General features: G+C 36.2%; 1 protein-coding gene across 2 annotated transcripts in view; it reads right to left on the reverse strand.

Annotated features, from left to right (window-relative positions):
- The window catches only part of KYNU (kynureninase), a 113,061-nt gene that overhangs the window by 25,412 nt on the left and 62,365 nt on the right, over window positions 1-25,284 (reverse strand). For both annotated transcript variants that reach the window (XM_043894678.1, XM_043894677.1), the window contains 2 exons: window positions 13,010-13,108; window positions 12,166-12,239 (listed from right to left, as the gene is read on the reverse strand). In XM_043894678.1, the coding sequence (XP_043750613.1) occupies window positions 12,166-12,239; window positions 13,010-13,108 (173 nt within the window). The remainder of the gene's footprint in view (window positions 1-12,165; window positions 12,240-13,009; window positions 13,109-25,284) is intronic.

Genomic DNA, 25,284 nt, shown 5'->3' on the forward strand with positions numbered 1-25,284 from the left:
ACCCCACTGTTCCCTTTCAGTTTCAGTCTGACTAAAAGTTAGGATTTCTCCAGTCAGTTCATGTATCACCTCCTCAGCAAAAGGTTCTCCAACTTCTCTCTCTCTTTTCCCTGTCACACTGAATGATAAATTCCAAGAAGATATTTCTGAATTCCCGGTGTTTTCATACTGCATTGCCTAGTAGATGCTCAAGAAATATGTTTGTAGTTGATTAATGAAACAACGGTATGCCATTTGAGTAACAGCATCATTTGAACCGACATCAGTCTTTAATTCTCCCCTCATTCCTGTCCCTCTAGCCAAACTTTTCTCTATGTCCTCCCAGTTCATTCAGTCAGTTCATTTGCTCAGTCGTGCCTAACTCTTTGTGACCCCATGCACTGTAGCACGCCAGGCTCCTCTGTCCATGGGGATTGTCCAGGCAAGAATACTGGACTGGGTTTCCATGCTTTCCTCCAGGGGATCTTCCCAACCCAGGAATCGAACCCAGGTCTCCAGCATTGCAGGTGAATTCTTTACTGTCTGAGACATCAGGGAAGCCCTAGAAGTCTACAACGTCTCATCACCTCCTCTGCTGCTCCCCTGCTTTAAATTGTTGTCACTCTTGTCTTCTTTCCTCGATGGTTTCCCAGCAGGTTTCCCAAAGTCCACCATTACCCTCTTACCACCCATTCCCAAGCAAATCACCAGAATGATCATTTTAAATTTGCTGTATCATGCCACTTTTCAGGCAAAATAGGAATGGATCCCAAGTCTTTACATTGCCTTATAAGGATCTGCATTTCCTGGACCATTTTGTCTCACTAATATGCAACTTGCTTAATCTGTTCCAGCCATGCTGGCTTTCTCAACACACTCCTGTCTTTGAGCTTTTGATAAAATACTTCCACTGCCTGGAACCCTTTTCACTAAATAATTGTTTGGCCCACTCTTCACCTCCTTCATCTCTTCATCCATATTATATTTCCCAATGATGAGCCTTCCTGAATGCCTTTTGAATACTGTGCATGGCCAAGTTTTCCAGAGTATTCTTATACCCCTTTTTCTGTCCTGTTTTTCCAATTATCCATAGGACTTATCAATTTCAAATGTATCATGCAATTTGCTCTGAACATAATCCAGCTGTCCTTAATGGAATGTAAGCTCTACAAGAGGAAGGATTCTTTGCTTTATTTATCCATATATCCAAAAGATTTTTTAAAAATGCCTGGACTATAGTAGATGTTCAATAAATGTTTCCTTAATGAATGTAAATGTGGCACAGGGACATAATTCAGCCATGTCTGAAAGGATTTTAAGTAAAAATTTTTCCATAATGTTCAGTGACAATATTAACTTCTTTTCATGTACAATTATATACTTTGTTTTTTCCATCTTTCTTTTTAGTTATTCCAAGCTCTATCCCTCTGTAATCAGCCAAGGTGTTTCTTCTAGCCTCCACTGACAGTCTTTTCTAAGCAAGTAATCCAGTAGGATGCCAAATGCAAACAAGGGTGGGTTTGAGCAACTCTGCCTTCAGGGAAGTAAGATCAGTTGGGTATGACATGAGCACGATTGCACAGTATATAAGTATCCCAGTAAACTTTTAGGTCATCTCTCACAGTGAAATATTAATATTGCTAAGCTACCATGCAGAAGGAGAAGAAAGGCTTGGGAAAGAGGAACACAATTGCTAAAGTTCAAGCTGTTATTAGAATAGGAAAGGTGGAGCTACTGCATAGGAATAAGGATCAGGGAAAGCAGTAGATATAAACTATAACAAATGACAAAAAGCAAAATCAGAAGCTCAACTAAAAATAAGAGAAGGAGCAGGGAAAATCTAAATCTAAGCAGTTAGTAAAGACCATATTTGAAGGAAAAGTAAGCTTATGGCTAAGTGATAGAACAGATTCAAAGGTGCTAATGATGATGAAAATCTTGACAAAATGCGATGTTTCAGCTGGTGAACTGTGCATTCATTCCTTGTCAGCAATGAGTTTCCAAGCATGACTATTTCAAGGCTCAATATGGCCATAACATTAGACAGGTAAAATATTACCAACTCACTGTTAGTAAAGAAGGTCTTTATCAATTCTTAATTTGTTAAAAAAAAAAGTATTCACAATTGCTCTGCTCTGTTCTAAGTCAACTGATTTAATGCTGTTTTGGAAAGGAGTTTGAGGAGTTACAGGGATTCAATTCCTTTTCATCCACTCATTTGCCCAGTCATATGGAAATATCGTTATGAGAGAGTGCTTTACTTGGTTCTGATACATATTCAATTACATCTTCAAATCTTATTCAAAAGAAGGCTTGTTAAAATATGTCCAGTGAGCTAACAGTATGATAAGCATAGTTATAAAAATTCCTGATATTATAAATTTTGGTTACTGAAAACTGTTTCCTGAAGATTCAGAATAGTATGTTGTCTTTACTTGAGCTAAATCAATATTTTCTTGGTGTGAAAGCTTCATTAACAAAAATTTTCTGCTTATCATTTCTTGAAATCTATTATTATTTTAAAATATTGGTTTATAATCCTCTGGTGATATTGATGCTAAAATCATAAAACATATCAAGATTTCTGAATTTAGGACTTTAGAAAGAACTATTTACAATGTTGATTAAAATACTCACGAAGGATTTTTAAAGTTGTCTATAGCTGGTTTTCATGGATATATTTAGTCTTTGTAGAAGCATATGGAAATGCATATTTAATTTGACAGTATTTTGCAAATCATATTCACTTCAGAGTAACTTGAACAGTAGAAATGCTTTCATATGCTAGAAGATGGTTTGTCTATTATGCTGAGAATAAAGAAAGAGCCATGTATTCAACAACAAAATAAAGATATATATATATATTCTCAGGCATTGTGGATTATGATAATAAAGGAAGATCAGAAGGACAATGTCCCTGTACTTTAACATTTAGAATTATGTTATAGTCAATTTTTCAAGCAATCACACTGGACATACTAAAATGAATTCTCACAAAGATCACAGGCACCCTTAGGGGAAAAAAAAAGATTCAAATGGTCATTTTCTGTCTAGGTTTCCATACTAATGCCAAATCTTCTGAGACTTTGACCAAATCTGATTGGGACAGAGATTTAGAAGAGAATAAAGGCAATCTATCTTTACATGAACTTATCATGATGAAGACAAACCTCAACACCAGAAAAAAGGATAATTTCTACTCAATCAAATTCTATCCTCTGGGGTGGAGTTAAAAACAAGTGACCAAAGAGAAACTGGCTGATAGGAATTCAGACCTTTGTTTTGAGTCGTGCATTACAAGCTTTCTCGTGGCCTGTGAAGTCAGCCCAGCTCAGTGCTGGAGGCAGCAGGACCCAGGGGCTCTTGTGCAATGAGTAGTTTCCCATGCTGCCCCACACAACTTGTATCACTGCACCTCCTATAGAGTCAGATGGATACATGTGTTCTCTCAACAAGAACAAATGAAGTTTAGTAATAGCTCTTCATATTTTATATTTAAAAAGAAACTTTTTGTATTCTGAAGGTCATTTTAGGGACAAAACTTGAAGTAATTAAAACAAGAGCTGAAGCTCTTTGACAAGTTTACATTTTGTGTCTAAAGGATTCACTGACCTGATAAATCTTCAGGGACACTAGACTGCAATTTTCGAAGAGAAAATAAATTTGGAGGTTTCAAAGGACTTCAACTTTCTCATATTAGTGATTATGTCATCATTAACTGAGAATAGTGATTTGCAAACAACATTGACTTTAATGTAGTTTTATACTGATAATTACTCTTCCTGTTTTCTTTTAAGAGTCAGGATTCCTTTATCTCTTGAGTTGAGAAAATCAGATTATTTATTGAAATTATTCTTGAATGTGATCATGCCTCAGTGCATAAACATTATTTTTATGATCACAGCTTAAATTCACCACACTCAACAATTATCTGGATGATTTGCGTAATAAAAAGTCAAGCTGTGAAGGTGAGGGATCCTTTTAGAATTGTTGATCTAAAATGGTTTCTGAATGAAGATAGGAATGATTTATGTGTCATGACTCCATAGGTGAGTTTTCTCCAATCATATTGTCTTCCTTTGGATCCTTTACAATGAGGATTTGGAGACTAGGATTTCTCATAGGTATAAGCCACTCACAAGCATGGCTCTGGAACTAAGTGAGAATATGAAGCAAACCTGCTTTTATTACCGTTTATAATTTCTAAAATACTGTAGAAAAGAGATAAAGAGCAAGATTATGATACAGGCAGACTTTTAAATGTTAAGTCAATAACTCAGATTCCATAAGAATTCTATCAAGTGTATAAAAAGATCACTTGACATATCCTTTAAAGAAAAGCCATTTAAGTAATTCATTATACTTCCTTAAATTTATGAAACTAATCGAAATTTATGAAATCTCTCTCATAGGCAACAATTTCAGCTTTCAAAGTAACAGATTAAATTTATGCACTTAGTTAACATAGCATTCCATTTTGCAGAGGAACAGTATCTGTAAATTTCACCACAGACTTCTTCAAGCTTGTCCAAAGAAGCTCTGAGTTATCTATCCCCTCACTGTTCCTATGGTGATACATGAGAATCCACCCAGCAGTTATTTAGGAATTGCCTTGTGGCACATATTCTAACCCTATATTACCTATCATTTAAATTGTTTATTCAACCATTGAAACATCTCCAATGGGTTGTATGATTAAAAAAAAAAAAAGCAGCGTCCTATATTTATTTCTATCTATGAAAGTTTCCTATACGAAAATAAATGTTGGTTATATTTGCTTATGCCTCCTCAAATGACTGAGAAACATTCTCTTTACTTGATAAAGCAGTGAGCACCTTAGAAAGGATATTTGTGTTGGAGTAGGATAAAATGGAAGCTTCATCATGCTTAATTCCTAAGACTGGAAAGATATATGGATATATTAGAAGTCCTCATTATTTGCTAGGCTTCCTTTGTGACTCAGCTGGTAAAGAATATGCCTGCAATGTGGGAGACCTGGGTTTGATCCCTGATTTGGGAAGATCCCCTGGAGAAGGGAAAGGTCACCTACTCCAGTATTCTGGCCTGGGGAATTCCATGGACTATATAGTCCATGGGTCATGAAGAGTCGGACAGGACTAAGCGACTCATTTTAAAGAATCCGCCTGCTAATGCAGGAGCTGCAGGAGCCTTGGGTTTGATCCCTGGGTGGGGAAGATCCCCCAGAGGAGGAAATGCCAACCCACTCCAGTATGCTTGCTGAGATAATTCCATGGACAAAGGATCCTGGTGGGCTAGAGTCCATGGGGTCGCAGAGTTAGGCATGACTGAGCAATTGAGCACGCATGAAATACTGGGAAAGGTCTTTTAAAATAGATCTATTTTAAACCAGTAACCATACTTTTGTAGTAAATAATGAAGGAAAAAATAAAAGTTTTGATTGGGATGCTTTTGAAAAATAAAACTTTAAATTGTATAACAAATTTAATTTATAATTTGATAAAACTTACATTAAAATCATAACATGCAAATATTAAAAAAAAATGAGTAGTAAATCAAATGTTGATTTTTTTTTGGTGTACTTGACAAATGTCATGGTAGCAAGCTAGAATCTTTTTGTGTTATGTTTAACTTTTTAGCATGAGCATAAAGATGATCATTTTCACAAAAGTTTGGAAGCATTCATCAGTTCCTCTTAATCCCTCATATTCCAGTCATTTGATTTTGAAGTACCACGCCTAATTTCCTCTACTTCATTTGTTAATGCTTTTGACTGTAACGTATTCTCATTGTTCATGATTTGAGATTCAGCAGTTCTTCAGTATAACTTGCATCATGAAATGCTGAATCTCTTGAAAAATTTTACTTTACAATTCATTTGCATACAATTTTTACTGTGTTATAACATTCTATAATCAGCAAGAGACCAAAATATTTTTTATAATAATGCATAGAGATAAATGTTAATACTAATTGAGAAAGAGTGTTTGGTAAAGGTTAATTTTATAAGTGAGTAGTTCACAGTTTTTACTTTCCTACATTGTCATGTATCTTTCCGGACTAGAATAATACTTTGATAATGAGAAGCTCTTGCAATTTGCAATCAGATAAAAGTAAGGGATAGAGAGTAAGCAAGTGATAAAGCTAGAAATACAGTTAGTATCTTCTGCAAATGTCTGTTGTTGACATCATTACAGTGGATGAGATACACCTGAGTTAAAAGGACCAAGGGTTGAGGCATTGAGAGAATCAATGAAAAAATGAGAGAGTAAACTTTATCAAATACAGAAAAGCAATCAAATGCATTGGAGCAGAAGCAAGGGGAAATGATTCACTGGAAGATTAGGGCTGTGGGAGGTAACATGAGGTTGTGGGAGGTAACATTAAGGACAAAGGGCTGGCCAAGTTCATTTAATACGGCTGTCTGATAGGGCAGGAAGTTGTGGCTAAGATGCCATCCACGTTAATTCATACTGAACATCCAACTCCAGAAACAAGCTAAATGTGTAGAATAAATGCCCTGGGAGGTCTGAGTCATAGTTTAACTAAGGATTCTGTGAAAACTTGCACTGAGAAATATATTGATATTGGCCTATCCCATTTGCAAGTATCTGGAGTCTTGTGAATTCACCCACCTTACTACCACCACTGACACTCCCTCATTCTCCCAGTCTTTAATACCAAGACCTTATACAGGTACTAGAAAAAGATGTGATAAGTAGTAAGTCAGAAAGAACCACAGAAACCAAAACAGGCTTTAAATTATAGATGAGTTTGGGTTTGTGGTTTTCTCCAGCATTGCTTAGAGAAGGAAGTGTAATCAGATATATCATCATCACACCCCAGAACAAGTAAATGATCTCTCTATATAACAATTGTTCTGTTGGGTCAAGCGTGAAACATGCTTATAATTTTTAAGCCATTTTTATAAATTTTCTTGATGCTTATTTTTATCCTTTCTTAAACTTTCTTATGTTGTTTTATGTGTCTATTTTTTAAGTTCCCAAATAATAATAATAGTAGTAATAGTCTATACTTCTGAGTTCTAAAATTTGCCTTTCCCATGCACTGATGTCAGCCAGCCTCTTCTACTGGTTCTTTTTAACCTGCAAATTACTTATTACAATAAAGGAGATGACTCAAGCTCTTAATAAAGGCTTAAAAATGTCATCTCTACTTAAAGCCTTCAATCAAATACCTCTAACTGTTTATGGAAATATGTTGGCATTATTTGAAATTCTAGCATTTTCAAAAAATTATCAGTAGGCTCCATTCTTGACCACTCAGAAAACTTAAAAAAAAAAAAATACTAGGTGAAGCAAGAATTTCAGGAGATCTAATATATGAGAGCATTTGAAAGATTCTTTATGCCTGCATGGAAAGTGAGGAACAGCAATTTTCTAGTCTCTATGATTTCACTGGATAGAGTAAAAAAAAAGTCAGCCACAGAAAGAATCTTAATAACTCACTCCTGTTTCTTGCTGCTGCTGCTGCTGCTAAGTCCCTTCAGTCGTGTCCGACTCTGTGCGACCCCACAGACGGCAGCCCACCAGGCTCCCCCGTCCCTGGGCTCTCCAGGCAAGAACACTGGAGTGGGTTGCCACTTCCTTCTCCAATGCATGAAAGTGAGAAATGAAAGTGAAGTCCCTCAGTCGTGTCCGACTCTTAGCGACCCCAGGGACTGTAGCCCACCAGGCTCCTCCGTCCATGGGATTTTCCAGGCAAGGGTACTGGAGTGGGGTGCCATTGCCTTCTCCGCCTGTTTCTTGCTAGAGTCTCTAAAAAAACCAAGAAGTGATGGGTGGTGTCTTGAACTGCAGTCTGTGGGCTTTTACAAAAGAATCGTTTTACAGGCCTCACATACGTTTGAATCTTCTAAAATCAAAAAGTTAAGTATTGATCTAAAGTTTTTCAGAAAGGTCAACACTTTTATTTTTATTTATTTATTTATTTTTAGGTCAACACTTTTAAAGTTAAAAGAAAAATGCAAGACTTTTAAGGACCTGCAATACAGGAGACTTGGTTTCAATCCCTGGGTCAGGAAGATTCCCCTGGAGAAGGGAATGGCTCCCACTCCAGTAATATTTTCTTGCCTGGAAAACCCCATGGACAGAGGAGTCTGGCAGGCTACAGTCCATGGGGTCACAAAGAGTTGGATATGACTGAGCAATTAATGCTTTCACTTGAAGGATTTTTTTATTTTTTTTTATTTTATTTATTTTTTTTTTTTTAATTTTTTTATTAGTTGGAGGCTAATTACTTCACAACATTTCAGTGGGTTTTGTCATACATTGATATGAATCAGCCATAGATTTACACTTATTCCCCATCCCGATCCCCCCTCCCACCTCCCTCTTCACCCGACTCCTCTGGGTCTTCCCAGTGCACCAGGCCCGAGCACTTGTCTCATGCATCCCACCTGGGCTGGTGATCTGTTTCACCATAGATAGTATACATGCTGTTCTTTTGAAACATCCCACCCTCACATTCTCCCACAGAGTTCAAAAGTCTGTTCTGTATTTCTGTGTCTCTTTTTCTGTTTTGCATATAGGGTTATCATTACCATCTTTCTAAATTCCATATATATGTGTTAGTATGCTGTAATGTTCTTTATCTTTCTGGCTTACTTCACTCTGTATAATGGGCTCCAGTTTCATCCATCTCATTAGGACTGATTCAAATGAATTGAAGGATTTTTTTAAAAGGTGATATATTTCTAATGTTTGAATTCTTACAGCTAAAAGTATTTCCTTCATAGTGCAGAGCAATAATTATTAACTGTATACACTAAAATTGTCAAACATGAAAAACAAAAAACACAAGATGACATTTACTCAGAACCAGTCCTTATTAAGTATAATTCTTAGCTACAGATAAGGTTTAGAATATGATACTGGAATGAGAAAAATGTGATGATAAACTAGGAAAAGGTCAAATTATATTTGAGATTAACAATTTGAATTATAATGCTTAATACAATAGATTGACACTGCCCTCTACTCATTATTTTTATTGGCAAAGGTTTCTTGGAAGAAGTCTTAGGTCACCAATTTTGAACAATGGCCAAAATGCTTATTTAAATAAACAAACAAAAAATGGTGAAATTTCTTGGTACAGATGTAATTTGCCAGTTGCTAATGGGAACATCATATAAAGGATATTTTTAAATTTACACTTAATATTAAACTTTCAGAATTCAGGGCTACAAGTTCCAGGATTCACTCCCATAGTACCCTTCTTCTCAACTTTGATAAACATTTATGCATTTTGTTTAACATTGTACCTAATATGCACCTGATGTTAACTTCCACCTCCATCCTGTCCTACCTCTTTATCAAAGGCTTTGGTTACATGATTATTGCACTATAAATATATGGTCAAATGATAGGAAAAAAAAAAAACCTATACTTTAAGCAGGGATAAAGAATGAATGGACCAGGAAAGTTATGTGTACTATTTATTTGAAATAACATGTTTTGCCACTAGATGTCACCCTTTTTTTAAGCACTAAGTTTACTTCATAAAGTTAACAATAGTAGTTACATTGCACTTAGGGCAGAAGTTGGTACCAGTGGAACTAGTCCCTCTAATATCACATAAAAAGAAGCTTTAACAACTGATAAACAAAGAAACAGCAACCAGGGTTTCCTGTAAGAAGAACTACGTGTGTCAGACTGATTTGAGTCTTGTTGATCTCCAAACTAGATACTTAAAATGCAACAGAAGTTAATAGCATGTGATTTTCAAACTGTACAAGTAGAAGATTGTACAAGCATACAAATATACAAATATAAAGTGAACAAGGCTCTTGTACAAATATAAAGTGAACACATATAAAGATCTCAATCAACTCATAATTAGCAGATGAGCCAGTAAGACGGTGAGGCCAGTATAAGAGAGAATTTCAGGAATAGAGGCTTACAGGGTCAGTCTGAGCTTGGCCATAGGTACAAAATTCTTTAATATCGCAAAGGTCACAAACCATAACCTTTAAGGGTATGTTTCCTGCTTGAGGGGAAATGATCTCTACTTGTCAAAATTCTACAAGTTAACATGCAACTTCACAGTAAGGCAAAAAGATACTTACCCTACATGTATGGCTCACCTATCATGCTTCAGTGGCTGTGCTGTTTTACATTCATTATCCCATTTTAATCTCACGATGTCTTTCTATGAGGTAGATACTTATGTTCTCTTTATCAAGAGACATCAAGAGATGTCTGAGAAATCAAGAACATTCTTCAGGACCAGCAGGTGAGTGATCAGGTTGGAATGTAAATCTGCTCTGTCTGCATGGTCTTTCTCCTGGGAGCACAAACTTAAAACTTACTTCCTGGAGAAGGAAATGGCAACCAATCTAGTATTCTTTCCTGGAGATTCCCATGGACAGAGTAGCCTGGTAGGCTGTAGTCCATGGGGTCACAAAGAGTTGGACACGACTGAGCGACTTCACTCACTGGGTCTAGAGGATGTTGGGATTGTACAAGATGAGGCACGTGCAGGCACACTACAACCCTTCTGCCCTCTCCTGTTCCTCATCCATGAAGGGCAAATAATGGTGAAAGAACTCTGAAGTGCAATAGAGAGGCTGTAAAATCAGAGTTTAACTGCTAATGCTTGCATTCTGTAGAATTTGTGTACATTACTTACCATACCCCTGCTTCCCTTTGCCGATTCCTCTAGTGCAGTTTAAATAAGTGGAGAGTTGGAAATGCTCAGGGTGGTGAGTCTTCACACAAACGCAAGCAATATCTTACATACCATCTATGTGGAAAACACTTAGGCTAGGTAAAATGTTATCAATGGGGTTTTTTATAAAGGAAAAAAACAGACCTTTTAAAACATACATGGTAGTCCTATAATATACTTTTTACATTCTTTTCAGATAATTTGGGACAAGGGGAGAAATCTAATTTTGTTGTTTAGTTGTTATAGTAGTAGCCATGAGTAGCTACTCATGAGCTGCCTCATGGACTGTACCCTTCCAAGCTCCTCTGTCCATGAGATTTCCCAGGCGAGAAAACTGGAGTGAGTTGCCATTTCCTTCTCCAGGGGATCTTCTCGACCCAGGGATTGAAACTGCATCTCCTGCTTGGCAGGTGGACTCTTTACTGCTGAGCCAATAGGGAAGCCCATAGCTAAGATATTCTTTGCAGAATTTGGAACAAGGGGAGAAATCTAATATATTCAAGGTAAATGAGTGCCTAACAAATATCTGTCTAAAAATGTTCTATTGAATTTTAAAACTTTAAAATCTTGAAGAAATTTAGATATAATTAAATGAGCTATAGAAAATCATCTTAAATTTGTATGATTTATATTCAGAGAATCTCAAAAACATGAGGGGCTCCAAGCTTTGTTACTAATTTGCTTTCAATTCTCATAAAGATTATACCATTCAGCCAGTGACTGAGAAGATTCAGAAAATTAATCAAACATTATTATATTACCTATTAGGAGTCTAGACAGTCTCCTCATCACACACATTCTGATACAATTTTGAAAGGATTTTTTTTTTTACAGAATATTATTTTTTTCTCCATACTAGATAAAAATAATAGAAACACTTAACAGTTCCCCAGTCAAATAAAAATGTTAAATTTGTTGGTATATCACATTTGCATTTATACTTGCTCTAAAAAATGAAGAGTGCTATATAAAAATTGAAGAATATTTCTTTTTATGTAGTCAGTCTGTTGTTCAGTGTTCAGCTTCTTCAGTTTTCATGGATTATAAAATCTTTTAGGACAGAAGATATTCCTTACAAGACCATATTATAAGTTTCCAGCTTTAAAGGTAGATGTAATCTTAATAATCACATACCACTTTTAAGCTCTATTAGGCACAGCTCTGGTTGCCTTTGATTTATTCATCAATGTGAGAAACCCAGACTTTTCTAAAGTCTAATTTTTGAAAAAAAGTTAAGTAGTCTCTTTGCATTAAACCATTTGCTCTACGTGATTACAGGGACTCGTTTTTAGCATTGAAGCTTCCCTTTTATGATTAAATTTCTTGTTCAACTAAGTGAACTCTTTGGAAATCATTTATTTCCGATAAAGCATATCATTGTTCACAGAGTAATAAAATAGTTATAATCAACCCAGATTCTTATTGGATAGCATCTTAAAGAACACATGTAAGTTTAGCACACTAATTAATTCAAATTCATTTATCCACCACCAAAGAAAATCTGAAGATAGTACTCACGCAGGTTTAATTGTATAGGCATGTTTTTCATGGACAAAGGCACCAGCAAGACCTCCTGCTCCTGTATTTAAATACTGGATTGAGAGTAAATTAAACTGTGTAGGTTTGCCTAAATATATATGTTAAAAATAATAATTTTACTTTTTTGTTATGAAACCAGCTTTGATAAGATCAAAATGTGTGATTATTTTAACTTTTATTATAAAATGGAATTTGGGGTTACTTTGTTCAAAGAAAAGCAATGAAATGCAGCATTATTAATTGGGAATAAATAGTTATTACTATTTTGGCTAGTTTTTGCCTGAACTGGTAGATAACAGCTCAGTTCTACTGCCAGTTATTTGATTTCAAAGATCATTCATGTCAATGATTTTGCCACAAAATATTTAAATAATAATGAAAGATTATATTTTTAAAATGCTTAAAATCACTTCTATTTCTATGCTCCCTGTCCATAAACTTGTCTTCATATGTCAATATAAAGTTGATTCCATAAGAATTATCTTTAACTTATGTAGAAATTTCTCAACATATTAACAAAAACTAGATTAAATTTGAATTAAGTTCTAAGTATGGAGGTTTTGTCCAGAACTTCTTGATTTTTTCATAGAAATTAGAGAATTAAAGGAATAAATACTCTATAAAGGATGGAAATACCAAAACTTAATAACCTATACTATTCATTAAGTGATTCTACAATTAACTAAAGTCACAAAATACAGTAATGAAGGAAATGAGGAAAGTAATTCAAATACCTAAAACTGGTCACTGATCCATTTTTACATTTAGATTAATGTTATTGTGGACTAAAAGGATATAAATATGTTAACCAGTCTGTTGATACCTTGTAGGAGCACCAGCAGGCAAAATCAACTCCCCAGTCATGTAAGTGAAGTTCAACATTTCCAACTGCATGTGCTAGATCAAAGCCAACAAAACAACCCTGGGGAAGAACATAATAACATTTTGAATTTGCTTAATGATCCAAAATAACAAATACAAGTATATTTAGGAAAATTGTTGACAAAATGCTGTACCATAAATGCAGTTCATCTTTTGGTGCAATGACTGACAAAATGTGAATCATAAAATCTTGGGCATTCTCAAGCCCCTTTCAGGTCAAAACAGTTTTCATACCAGGAAGAAGACATTCTTTGCCTTCTTCACTGTGTTGACTTTTGCACTGATAATGCAGAAGCAATGATGGGTTGATGCTGGCATCTTTGCACAAGTCAAGGTAGTCAAAACTTGTACTGTTATTGTGTGCATTTGGTTACAGCATGAAAAGGTTAATTTGAGTTATATATCTCCTTGGTACAAGTATAAAAATAATACATTTGTATAAAATGTCAATACCTTAATTTTATTCTTTTAAGGTTTAATATGGGAATTATTCATAAAACATTTAGCAACATCCTGAAGTAGGATGTTTGTCTCAAAATAATGCACTTATGCAATTATGTGAGTTGCAAGCTAACTTACCCACTTTAACTTCATAGAAAGCCATTTTTGCATGAAAGAGCAGCTTATAGACAAATGATAGTAAATCATACTTAGGCATTTGAGACATATTTTGGAAAATGAAGTGAGTTTATCAATTTGAGGAAAATAACTTGCAGGATTTGTTGCCAAAGGGAAAAATAGTTACCATGAGAAACTGGAGTTTTGGAAAAATTGTGTCCATTTCCATAAATATGATCATTTTCCAGTATTTAAAGATATTTATGGTGAGTTTAGAAGTAACATATAATTTTAAAAAGAACATATAATGAAATATGAAATAATTGGAAAATATACATAACTTAATGAATTGATATTTTCCAAATATCAAGACATATTGTTACATATTATGCATGGATAAAAGATCTATTCAAAATGAAAAATCAGCCAATAGATTTAATGTAGCAATGCATAGAAAGATCACTAATTTGGTTTCACATTTCATACCACAAGTCCCAGGAAGTTTTCCTTGTCAAATTCTGGTATAGGATCAAAGAATATTCACAGTTAACTGAAAAAGCTATTATATTACTTGTACTTTTTCTGAATATATATCTGTAGAAGGTCCAATTTTATTCTTATATTTCACAAAGTAAAAAAATCAAGAGATTAAATGCAGAAGATATATAAAACCAGCTGCCTTTGTTAAATCAAATAGCAAAGATTTATATTTCTGTATAAAATATATGCCAAATATAAAACATTCTTTTTGTTTCTTTTAGAAACTCCAATTTTGCCCCCAACAATGTAATATTTATGTCAGTATGTAATGGGTTTGTGTTTTTGTCCTAAATAAATAATATATTTTAAAGTTGTTTTTATTACAGATACACTAAATATAGGTATACATAAACAATATTAAAACCTCTTTGAGGAGTTCAATGATTTTTAAGAATGTAAAAGTTTCCCATAATTGAAAAAGACACATGTACCCCAATGTTCATTGCAGCACTATTTGCAATAGCTAGGGCAAGGTAGTGACCTCAGCTTAAACTAGAAGCATCCCTGCAACCAAGTCCTGCCTAGTTCAGTTAACATAAAGTTGACCAGGTGGCACTAGTGGTAAAGAACCCACCTGCCAATGCTGGAAATGTAGGAGACTTGGGTTCGATCCTTGGGTCAGGAAGATCCCCTGGAATAGGAAATGAGAACCCACTCCAGTGTTCTTGCTTGGAGAATCCCATGGACAGAGGAGCCTGGGTTGCACACAGTCCTTAGAGTTTCAAAGAGTCAGACACAGCTGAGGCAATTTCAGGTCAGTTCAGTTACTTAGTTGTGTCCGACTCTGTGACCCCGTGGACTGTAGCACACCAGGCTTCCCTGTCCATCACCAACTCCTGGAGTTTACTCAAACTCATGTCCATCAAGTCGGTGATACCATCCAACCATCTCATCCACTGTCGTACCCTTCTCCTCCCGCCTTCAATCTTTCATAGCAACAGGGTCTTTTCCAATGAGTCAGTTGTTTGCATCAGGTTGCCCGAGTATTAGAGTTTCAGATTTAGCATCAGTACTTCCAGTGAATATTCAGGACTGGATTCCTTTAGGATTAAATGGTTGGATCTCCTTGCAGTCCAAGGGACTTTCTAGAGTCTTCTCCAACACCACAGTTCAAAAGCATCAATTCTTTGGTGCTCAGCTTCCTTTCTAGTCCAACTCTCACATCCATGCATGACTACTGGAAAAAACATAGCTTTAACTAGACGGACTTTTGTTGGCAAAGTAATGTCTCTGCTTTTTAATATGATGTCTAGGTTGGTCATAGCATTTCTTCCAAGGAGCAAGCATCTATTAATTGCTTTTTTTTTTTTTTGCATTTCATGTCTTTTTTTTTTTTTCATTTATTTTTATTAGTTGGAGGCTAATTACTTTACAATATTGTAGTGGTTTTTGCCATACATTGACATGAATCAGCCATGGATTTACATGTGTTCCTCATCCCGATCCCCCCTCCCACCTCCCTCCCCATCCCATCCCTCTGGGTCTTCCCAGTGCACCAGGCCTGAGCACTTGTCTCATGCATCCAACCTGGGCTGGTGATCTGTTTCACACTTGATAGTATACATGTTTCAATGCTGTTCTCTCAGAACATCCCACCCTCGCCTTCTCCCATAGAGTCCAAAAGTCTGCTCTATACATCTGTGTCTCTTTTTCTGTTTTGCATATATGGTTATCGTTACCATCTTTCTAAATTCCATATATATGCGTTAGTATACTGTATTGGTCTTTATCTTTCTGGCTTACTTCACTCTGTATAAGGGGCTCCAGTTTCATCCATCTCATTAGAACTGATTCAAATGAATTCTTTTTAATGGCTGAGTAATATTCCATGGTGTATATGTACCACAGCTTCCTTATCCATTCGTCTGCTGATGGGCATCTAGGTTGCTTCCATGTCCTGGCTATTATAAACAGTGCTGCGATGAACATTGGGGTACATGTGTCTCTTTCAGATCTGGTTTCCTCGGTGTGTATGCCCAGGAGTGGGATTGCTGGGTCATATGGCAGTTCTGTTTCCAGTTTTTTAAGGAATCTCCACACTGTTCTCCATAGCGGCTGTACTAGTTTGCATTTCCACCAACAGTGTAAGAGGGTTCCCTTTTCTCCACACCCTCTCCAGCATTTATTGCTTGTAGACTTATGGATAGCAACCATTCTGACTGGCATGTGATGGTACCTCATTGTGGTTTTGATTTGCATTTCTCTGATAATGAGTGATGTTGAGCATCTTTTCATGTGTTTGTTAGTCATCGGTATGTCTTTAATTTAATGGCTGCAGTCACCATCTGCAGGAATATTGGAGCCCAAGAAAATAAAGTCTCCAACTGTTTCCATTATTTCCCTATCTATTTGCCATGAAGTGATTGGACCAGATGCCATGATCTTAGTTTTCTGAATGTTGAATTTTAAGCCAACTTTTTCACTCTCCTCTTTCACTTTCATCAAGAGGCTCTTTAGTTCTTCGCTTTCTGTCATAAGGGTGGTGTCATCTGCGAATCTGAGGTTATTGATATTTCTCCTGGCAATCTTGATTCCAGCTTGTGCTTCATCTAGCTTGCCATTTTGCATGATGTATTCTGCATGTAAGTTAAATAATCAGGGTGACAGTATACAGCCTTGATGTACTCCTTTCCCGATTTAGAACCAGTCTGTTGTTCCATGTCCAGTTCTAACTGTTGCTTCTTGACCAGCACACAGGTTTCTCAGGAAGCCCATAAAAGCAATGCTATTCTTGAATCTATGCTGTGTTCTTCCTGTACATTGACTTGAGACCTGAACAATATCTTACTGACTCTATTCTGTCTCAATTATTTATTTGTATGGTTTCAAGTATTTTGTATGTCTGCCTGGTAGAACTCAGTGTTTTAGAATGTAAGACTCTTTACACTAAATTCCCAGAAGGAAAGCATGGAGCAGTAAATTTATATTATCCAAACTGTACTCAAGTAGTAATTTCCTAATTTAATTGCTTACCATCAAAACCACTTTCCTCTGTAGATCAAAATGTAAAAACATTTAGCTAGATAATATAGTGATTCATTCCACATTAAGACAACTTTGCACATGAACATGAATTTTTTTAAAAAGTCATTAAATGAGGGTGTTCATTTTGCAAACATGTCTTACCTCTGAGTTCTTCTATTGTTAGCTTACTAAGAACACATATAATAATTACCTTCTTAAAACATTAGACTTGCTGCAACTTTGAAGAAATACATTATTGATTGATGTTTTTTGAAGTTAATAATTGCAGAAGGATCTACTTTTTGATTGTTCTAACACCTCTTAAAAATAAATAACTCCGAACTGCTATTACAGGTACCTTCCTCAGAAGAGGGACTTCACTGGTGGGTGGCTCAGACATTAAAGTGTCTGCCTACAATGTGGGAGACTTGGGTTCAATCTCAGGGTCAGGAAGATCCCCTGGAGAAAGAAATGGCAATCCTTTCCAGTATAACTCTTGCCTGGAAAATCTCATGGATGGAGGAGCCTAGTAGGCTACATAGGGTCGCAAAGAGTCGGACATGACTGAGCGACTACACTTCACTTTCCCCAGAATAGAGGGATGCAAACCATGACCTTTTTAATGAATGAAGGACAGGTAATGAATTTGAGGACAGGTAATCTCATTTGTTTAGATATTGTCTATGGTTGCTTTTGCAAGAACAAATGAATCATTGCAACAGAGATCACATGAAAGACAAGTCTGAAATATTTGCTCTTTTGGCCATTACAGAAAAGATTTGCTGACCCCAACCCTATAGCATTGGTTTCCATGGAGAAAACACAATATACTGGAGAGTCGGTTAATTAGAAAACTTACTCATTATAATGTGACCAAAACTAGGATCTCATACAAGAAAAAAGGTTCTTACAGGTATTTTATTTCCCAAACACAAAAAATGAGCAACATGTCATAAAAACATGACAGATACTTCACATTAACATAAGTTTTTGGAGCAACAGGGAAGAAATACAATTAATCTCGTCAAGATTTAGGGGTTTTGGCTTTCAGGTGGCACAGTGGTAAAGAATCTGTCTGCCGATGCAGGATATGTGAGAGACTTGGGTTCAATCCCTGGGTCAGGAAGTTCCCCTGGAGTAGGAACTGGCAACCCACTCCAGTATTCTTGCCTGGAAAATACCACAGACAGAGGAGCCTGGCGGGCTACATTCCATGGAATCACAAAGAGTAGGACATGACTGAGCGTTTGGGCACACACAAAAACCAGGTTTGCAGACTAATGTTTAGGTGTAGTAGATATAAAAGAATGCACAAACATGCGCAGTTTGTTTGTATTTTAAGACACAATTTTCATAATGTCAGTGAAATTAAATTTGGGGGGAAAAAAGTTCTGAATTTAAAATTCTCTTTTTTCTCACCAGCATTTCTAATTGAAGAGATTTTTTTATGAGGTAATTTTTATTCCTCGGCTTCCCATAGACAAGTCTTTATAGCACAATTTTTCTTAGGAAACTCAAGGAATAAAAAGGCACCCTTTATATCAATTATTTATAAAGAATAGCCTGATGAAGAAACTATGTAACTTCACCCACCATACCATGTTGTTAAAGGCCCTGTGGTCACATATGTGGCACAATATAAAAAAAAAATCACTTGCAGCTCCTACAATATATTTTAATGCACGTGCAATTCTTTCCCCATGGATGGCAGAGAACATAAGTTATTAAAATGCGATTATTTTGAGTAAACGACCTTAAGATACAAACTTGAATGTGATCATAACAAAGTGATTTTACAGAAGTTTCACTAGATGGCAGCATCTTAAAGAAAACACTAAGAGTTTTCCGAAACTTTGTATAGCCATTCAGTTAATATTTTTATTATTTTAAGAAAAATAGTAGGTAAAACAATATAAATATGTGAAAACATACATTGCACACTTGAGTGCATACTTTATGCAATGCTAAAATAGAAATAAAATATTTTCAACAGATTTGGATTCATTACCCACAATTGTTCAGACTCTCATTGGTCAATCCTGGAGAAGGGAACGGCTACCCAACTCCAGTGTTCTGGCCTGGAAAATTCGATGGACTGGTATCACAGATTCGGACATAACTGAGCGACTTTCACTCACTCATGATAAAAGACAGTGACAAATATAAATGGTAAACAACATTATAAGCACAGCAGTTTTCAGCCACCATGTCACCTGGCTTTATAGTCAATCCCCAAACTATGGAAGTAATCTTCTAACCATTCTGACTCCTTCCATCCTGCCTTCTTCCAATGAACTTTCTAAATCATACATTTCATTGTAAGACTTCCTGTGTCCCTTCAGTGATTCCCCCATTCAATTCGTAATGTAACTCATTTTCCTTGGTATGGTTTTTAAAGACCTTTATGACCTGATTCTGTCCAGCTTTCTATCTCAGGTGCCCTACACCTATTTTCCTCTTCTTGCATAAACCTTTCTCTGTCTCTAGAGTATTCTTTCTCTTCCCATTTGTTTGAGTAGTTCAGATTTTGATCACAAGATAACTTCCATAGGAAGATACTTTGCCAAACCTCTCTTCTCTCATAGTTCTGGTTGCATAAATCTCCTAGAAATTTTCCAGTCTTACTATTTTTCTATTTTTACATAATATAAATTCAAGTATTCAATTGTTGAATGAATAAATAAACAAAAGAACATATAATAAAGCCACGCAATTGTCAATAAATATTATGTAAACTGAAGCTAAGTGTAAAAGAATATTATTTGATATCCTTTATTTCTGTTGCAATTTTATTGCATAAATCATTTATTCAGGCTTGGAATCTTAAAATGAAGTTTCTTGGGCAATCAGTAGTAGCTTAAAATATATTTAAAATTCCTTTCAATAAAACAAGGCATATCATGAGTTTTTGGTTTGACCGTCTTCAATAGTACAATACTAAGAATTTTTCTAGCCAGTATAATAATACACATAGGGCCTGTGTTGAGATTTCTAGGTAGCTATCTCACTGTCTTTCAAATTTAGTTTATTATTTTTTATCTATTAAAGTGAAATATGGAATAGTACGGCTTAATTTTATCCCTTGTAGCATTCAAGTCCTCATAACTTTGTTGGTTTATCCTGTAACAGATTGACTTTGGACTGATATCATTATTTTCTTCTTTATTCACTCCCCCAAAATCCTATAAATTATGAAGATCATCAATAAGTAGCAAATTTTGTGTGAAAAGGGTAATTATATAAGAACACTTGTACCTATACACAGAACTGAAAGCCTGGTTGTATGCATTTGTATGTTCATATAATTCTTGAAATAATAAAATACTTAAGATAGGTAAGTAGCCTTTGGCTCACTTGAGTAACCACCAGGTTACTTCAGCAGTACCTGCAAAGGATGCCTGTCATGTAGACTGTGGCCATTCCTACATGCGAGCTGGGTGCATGTCCAAACTTCAGGATGCCCTTGGAAGTGGCATTAGCATGATGGTGGGTAAATTATAGGTGCCTGCAAGATTCCTTCAAGGTTAGTAATTGGATACTAGTATTAGGAGTATGAGTGCTCTCATGATTGTTTAGGGGAACTACAGTTTCCACACCACACCAAGCAGATCTTTGTGTATTCTAAATGTTACTCCTGGTTCAATACAAAGTCACAGGAAACAATTGCAGAAGTACATTGCTATACATTTGGATAATGTTACCTTAAAAAGAAAAACTGGTGGGAAAATTTGAAGACAGTGAATGAAAATTTTTTTAAAAATTATAGGAGTGTGTGTGTGTGTGTGTGTGTGTTCATCTCTAGATAGAGAGGATAAACAAAGGGGGGATTAAAAACAACTGGTTGGCTAGTTAGTTTTGATCCTGGCACTTCCCAAAGAAGCTCATAATTAAGGAGATGTCAAATTGTATTGGGGTGGGGTGAGATTGAAGAAGAGGCAGATGAAAGGTGGGAGGGTTTCTTGCCACTGTCTTGAAGCACTAAAATTTGTAAAATTCATTCAATTGCTATGGTTCAAAATATTGCACAGATACTAGATTAAAAAAAAAAAAAAGCAATACTCTGTAAGAGGGGCCTCTATCAGTTCTGTAAATATAGTATATCATATCAGAGTGATTTTTTATCCTGAAAGTCTTTCCTTTCACTCAGCATAAATTTATTATGATTTTCATGTATCCTTCTCACTTTTTTTCCTTTTCATCCAACTCTGGTTATAAGCAGGAGCGAAGTCACTCAGTCGTGTGACCCCATGGACTTTAGCCTACCAGGCTCCTCCTTCCATGGAATTTTCCAGGCAAGAGTACTGGAGTGGATTCCCATTTCTTTCTCCAGGGGATCTTCCTGACCCAAGAATTGAACCCATGTCTCCCTCATTGTAGGCAGATGCTTTACCGTCTGAGCCATCAGGGAAGACTATAAGCAGGAACTATGCATTGATTCTTGCATGGTGTTTATTTTTCACTTAAAGTCAATATGTGGTCTGTATAACATTTTCCTTCCCCCCAATTATCTAACAGAGCTATCTACTATTTTTTTGTTGTTGTTGTTTTGAATTGATATGTTAAGCCTTCTCTTATTTATAGCAAGAGTTTGATGGGAATAGCTATTCCTCACTATTAAAACATATAGCAGTATAAAATGAGAATAAATTCATAAGTTAAAAGGACACAACACAGTCTTCCAAGTGGAGCTGCGGTAAATATTTTAGAAATCAAGTAGCTTGGCAACTAGAGCCAACGTTTAAAATTTTAAGGCAGAAGCTGAATGCTACTCAAAGCTATTTTAGCTCTGAGGCTCTTACAGATAATATATGATTCCAGAAGTAAATAATCAGCATATGTACTGCAAGAGAAAAACTACACACAATATCCCGTCCAGGAAGTTGTGACTTGATAATTATAAATGCTCATATTGAAGTTCAGCAGCAAACAGGAACAGTAACAAGAAAAACTGGGAAGGTAGACAAGATTTTACTCTAGACCATATGATGAATAATTCTAAGGTTAAGGTGTAAGCATTTGAAATGTATCTTCTATCAAACTATTATTTTAAAATGTAAGTGTACAGAGAAGGATGATTTCCTAAATAGCCCTTACACTACATGATAATTTGAGTAAGAAAACTACCTTTTTCTCCTAGAGCTATTGATTGATGGTATTTATGTGAAAATGTGTATAGAGGAGACAATAAGCACTAATAAACCAAACATCTGTGCCTCTCATGTGGGCTGTTCCTAGGGATTTGGGGAACCATGACTGTACTTGGGAGTTTCCAGAGGACTGAACTTTGAAAAAGATAAGATATTCAACAAGGGAGAGTTTTGAATCAAAAAAGAGTCATAACAAAGGCTGGCTGGCACAGATATCAAGGAGTTCATTAAATTAAAATGAGAACCTTTAATTTGAAATCAAAATCAGAATGAATGCTTTCACCTGGTGACTTAAAAACTCTGGTTTGGATTTATGGATTAGCCGAAAAGTGAAAATGGAATCCATTCTGAAATATGTATGTGTCAATCTGCACAAATTAGAGTAAAATGGTATTAGAATTTTGTTACCTTCTTACATCAAGCCATACATTCATATTTTTAGAAAGTATAGTAGCTTACAGCTATAGTTAACCAAAAGAATATATGAAGAATGTGTTCTGTTGGAAAAGTAACAGTAAAGTGACAGGAGGTGGAATATTGGGAAGAAGAGAATGGACACGGGCACATCCTAAAGAGCTTGTCTTTGCTTGGAAACCCGAGTCCTGAATGGGGTGGTAGAACTCCACTCAGATACTGAAGATGGCCAAACTAGTACATTTTTAGACACCTTTCCAGGCTCTATTTATGTCACAGGAAAGACAGCCTCTATTTTTTTTTTTTAATTAATATGTATCTCAAGGTACTCTGTTTAAATTCCAGAACTGTTTTAGCTATCGAGTTTACATAGCTAACCAGATAGCCTATGGGGAAAACTGGCAACTAGAGTCTGGAAGAATAGTTCTCTCTTAAAAACTGTGCGCTCTAGTTCTGTGAATAGATGCCTGGAGGAAAATGATAGTTTTCTGAACTTGAGTGGGACTACATCGCCTACACTATCTGACTTATTCTTGAGTCAATTTGCAGTGTGTGGTTTTGACCCAATCTTTAAGATGAACTGGAACATGTACAACTCTACTTATTGTGGTATTAGACTAGATTGATATTCTAAGACATTTTCACAGATTTGTTTTTACCTTTGACAAGTATTAACACAGTCTAGCAGAGAAGGCAATGGCAGCCCACTCCAGTACTGTTGCCTGGAAAACCCTGTGGATGGAGGAGCCTGGTAGGCTGCAGTCCATGGGGTCGCACAGAGTGGGACACAACTGAGCAACTTCACTTTCACTTTTCACTTTCATGCACTGGAGAAGGAAATGGCAACCCACTCCAGTGTTCTTGCCTGGAGAACCCCAGGGACGGAGGAGCCTGGTGGGCTGCCGTCTATGGGGTCGCACAGAGTCGGACAGGACTGAAGCGACTTAGCAGCAGCAGCAGCACAGTCTAGAGCCGTTTCCTTTTGATGTGCCTCTATGCCCCATGTGACTCTTTAAAGGCAGAGACAGTGGAGTTTTTCTTAATCTATTCTCTCTGTCCATCTGTCTCTCTGTCTCTCTCAAATCCTGGAACCTGATATTAAGTGAGGGGTCAATATACCTGTGACATTATGAAATTTCTGGAGAGTACTCTGTAACTCAGCTACCATTAAAGGGTTCAGTGGATTTTCTGTTGAAATTCTCCCCAGTGTCACGTAGATTAGCTTCCCAATCATATAGAAGTTGGTAAGCTCATTTAATTAGAGAGAGGTCTCCTGCAAACACATCTAAAAGCCCTAAAGAGCTGCTAACAGGAATGGCAATGACACTGTCATTGGTGAGAGCTATTACCAGTAGAACTACCTAAGAGACCGATCAGAAGGAGACCCATCAGTGTCTTGGGGCATCTCTTAAAGAGAGCAATTGGAAGGAGTGTGTTTTGAAGTTCTGAGTTGGGGTACTGTTGAATGCTGGCACAGACAGAATCTTATTCAGCAATAATTCTGATTCCTATCCTTGACATCTAGGGCAAAGTAAAAACTGCAGTTTTCAACATTCTCTAAACTGAAGAGATGATCATGCAACCCTAAAGACAGGGGCCTCAGTTTCCCAAGGAAAAATAACCAAGAAAGAGGGTTATAAATATTTTCTTAGACTTTCCAAATGTTGAGACTGCTTTGTCATTACACATTAAGTTTGCAGATGTAAAAGGAGAAAATATAGTGGAAAGAGAGGTATGGAGCCAGACTCCAGTTTCCCAGATAGCTCAGCCAGCTTGAACAAGTGCTTAACTTCCCTTAGACTCTGTTTCCTTCAGTGTATCATGGGAAAAGCTCCCTGTTAGCATAGTGGGGAATATTGTAAATACTACATCCTAAGTACCTGAAGCACAGTAAGCCGTCAGCAGCACCTAGTATCATTACCTTTGTACAAAGCACTCTTGCAGAAACTAGATTCATCCTTTTATCCTGACTTTTTAAAAAGTAAAGATTGATGAGACTGGCAAGTCCAGAGATGAGAAATAGAAAGCAGGAGTATTGGGAGCATTTTGCAAATGAAATTTAAGTGGCCGGGGCGGGGCGGGGGGGCGCTGTCAGTTAAGAAGGTCTGAGACAGAGCTAAGAGCTAACAGCTACTTGGGCAGGAAGAGTAAAGGATTTGAGAGAGAGGAAAAGAGAAAAACCCTTCAGACTCTATAAAGTGTTGTGTAATTTGCGGGTAAAAATGTCTTACTACCTAACAGAGTGTGCTTTCAAGAGTAAATTTCAGCTATTTCTTTTACCAGAAAAAACAGCTATTGTCTCCTCTATTTATTGTCAGAAGTAAGTGCAAAACCAAAGAAGAAAAATAAAACAAATTGAGTAATACTGTGCTCTTCTAGAGTCTTTCTCCAGTTGGCAAGGTTCTCACACAAAATATAGTTTGTTTGATTTATATTGGATACCCAAGATGGGAAAAATAGCTCAAGGTAATTTTTCAAGCTTAATTTAGTTCATTTAATGTTTAATAACTTAATGGAGTTGTCTGCATGCCCTAAGTATGTCAAAGAGTAGAAATGGAATTTGAAAAAGAACTCAAAAAAAAAAAAAAAAGAA

The sequence above is a fragment of the Cervus elaphus genome, chromosome 33 (assembly GCF_910594005.1).
Source record: "Cervus elaphus chromosome 33, mCerEla1.1, whole genome shotgun sequence".
Lineage (NCBI taxonomy): Eukaryota > Metazoa > Chordata > Mammalia > Artiodactyla > Cervidae > Cervus > Cervus elaphus.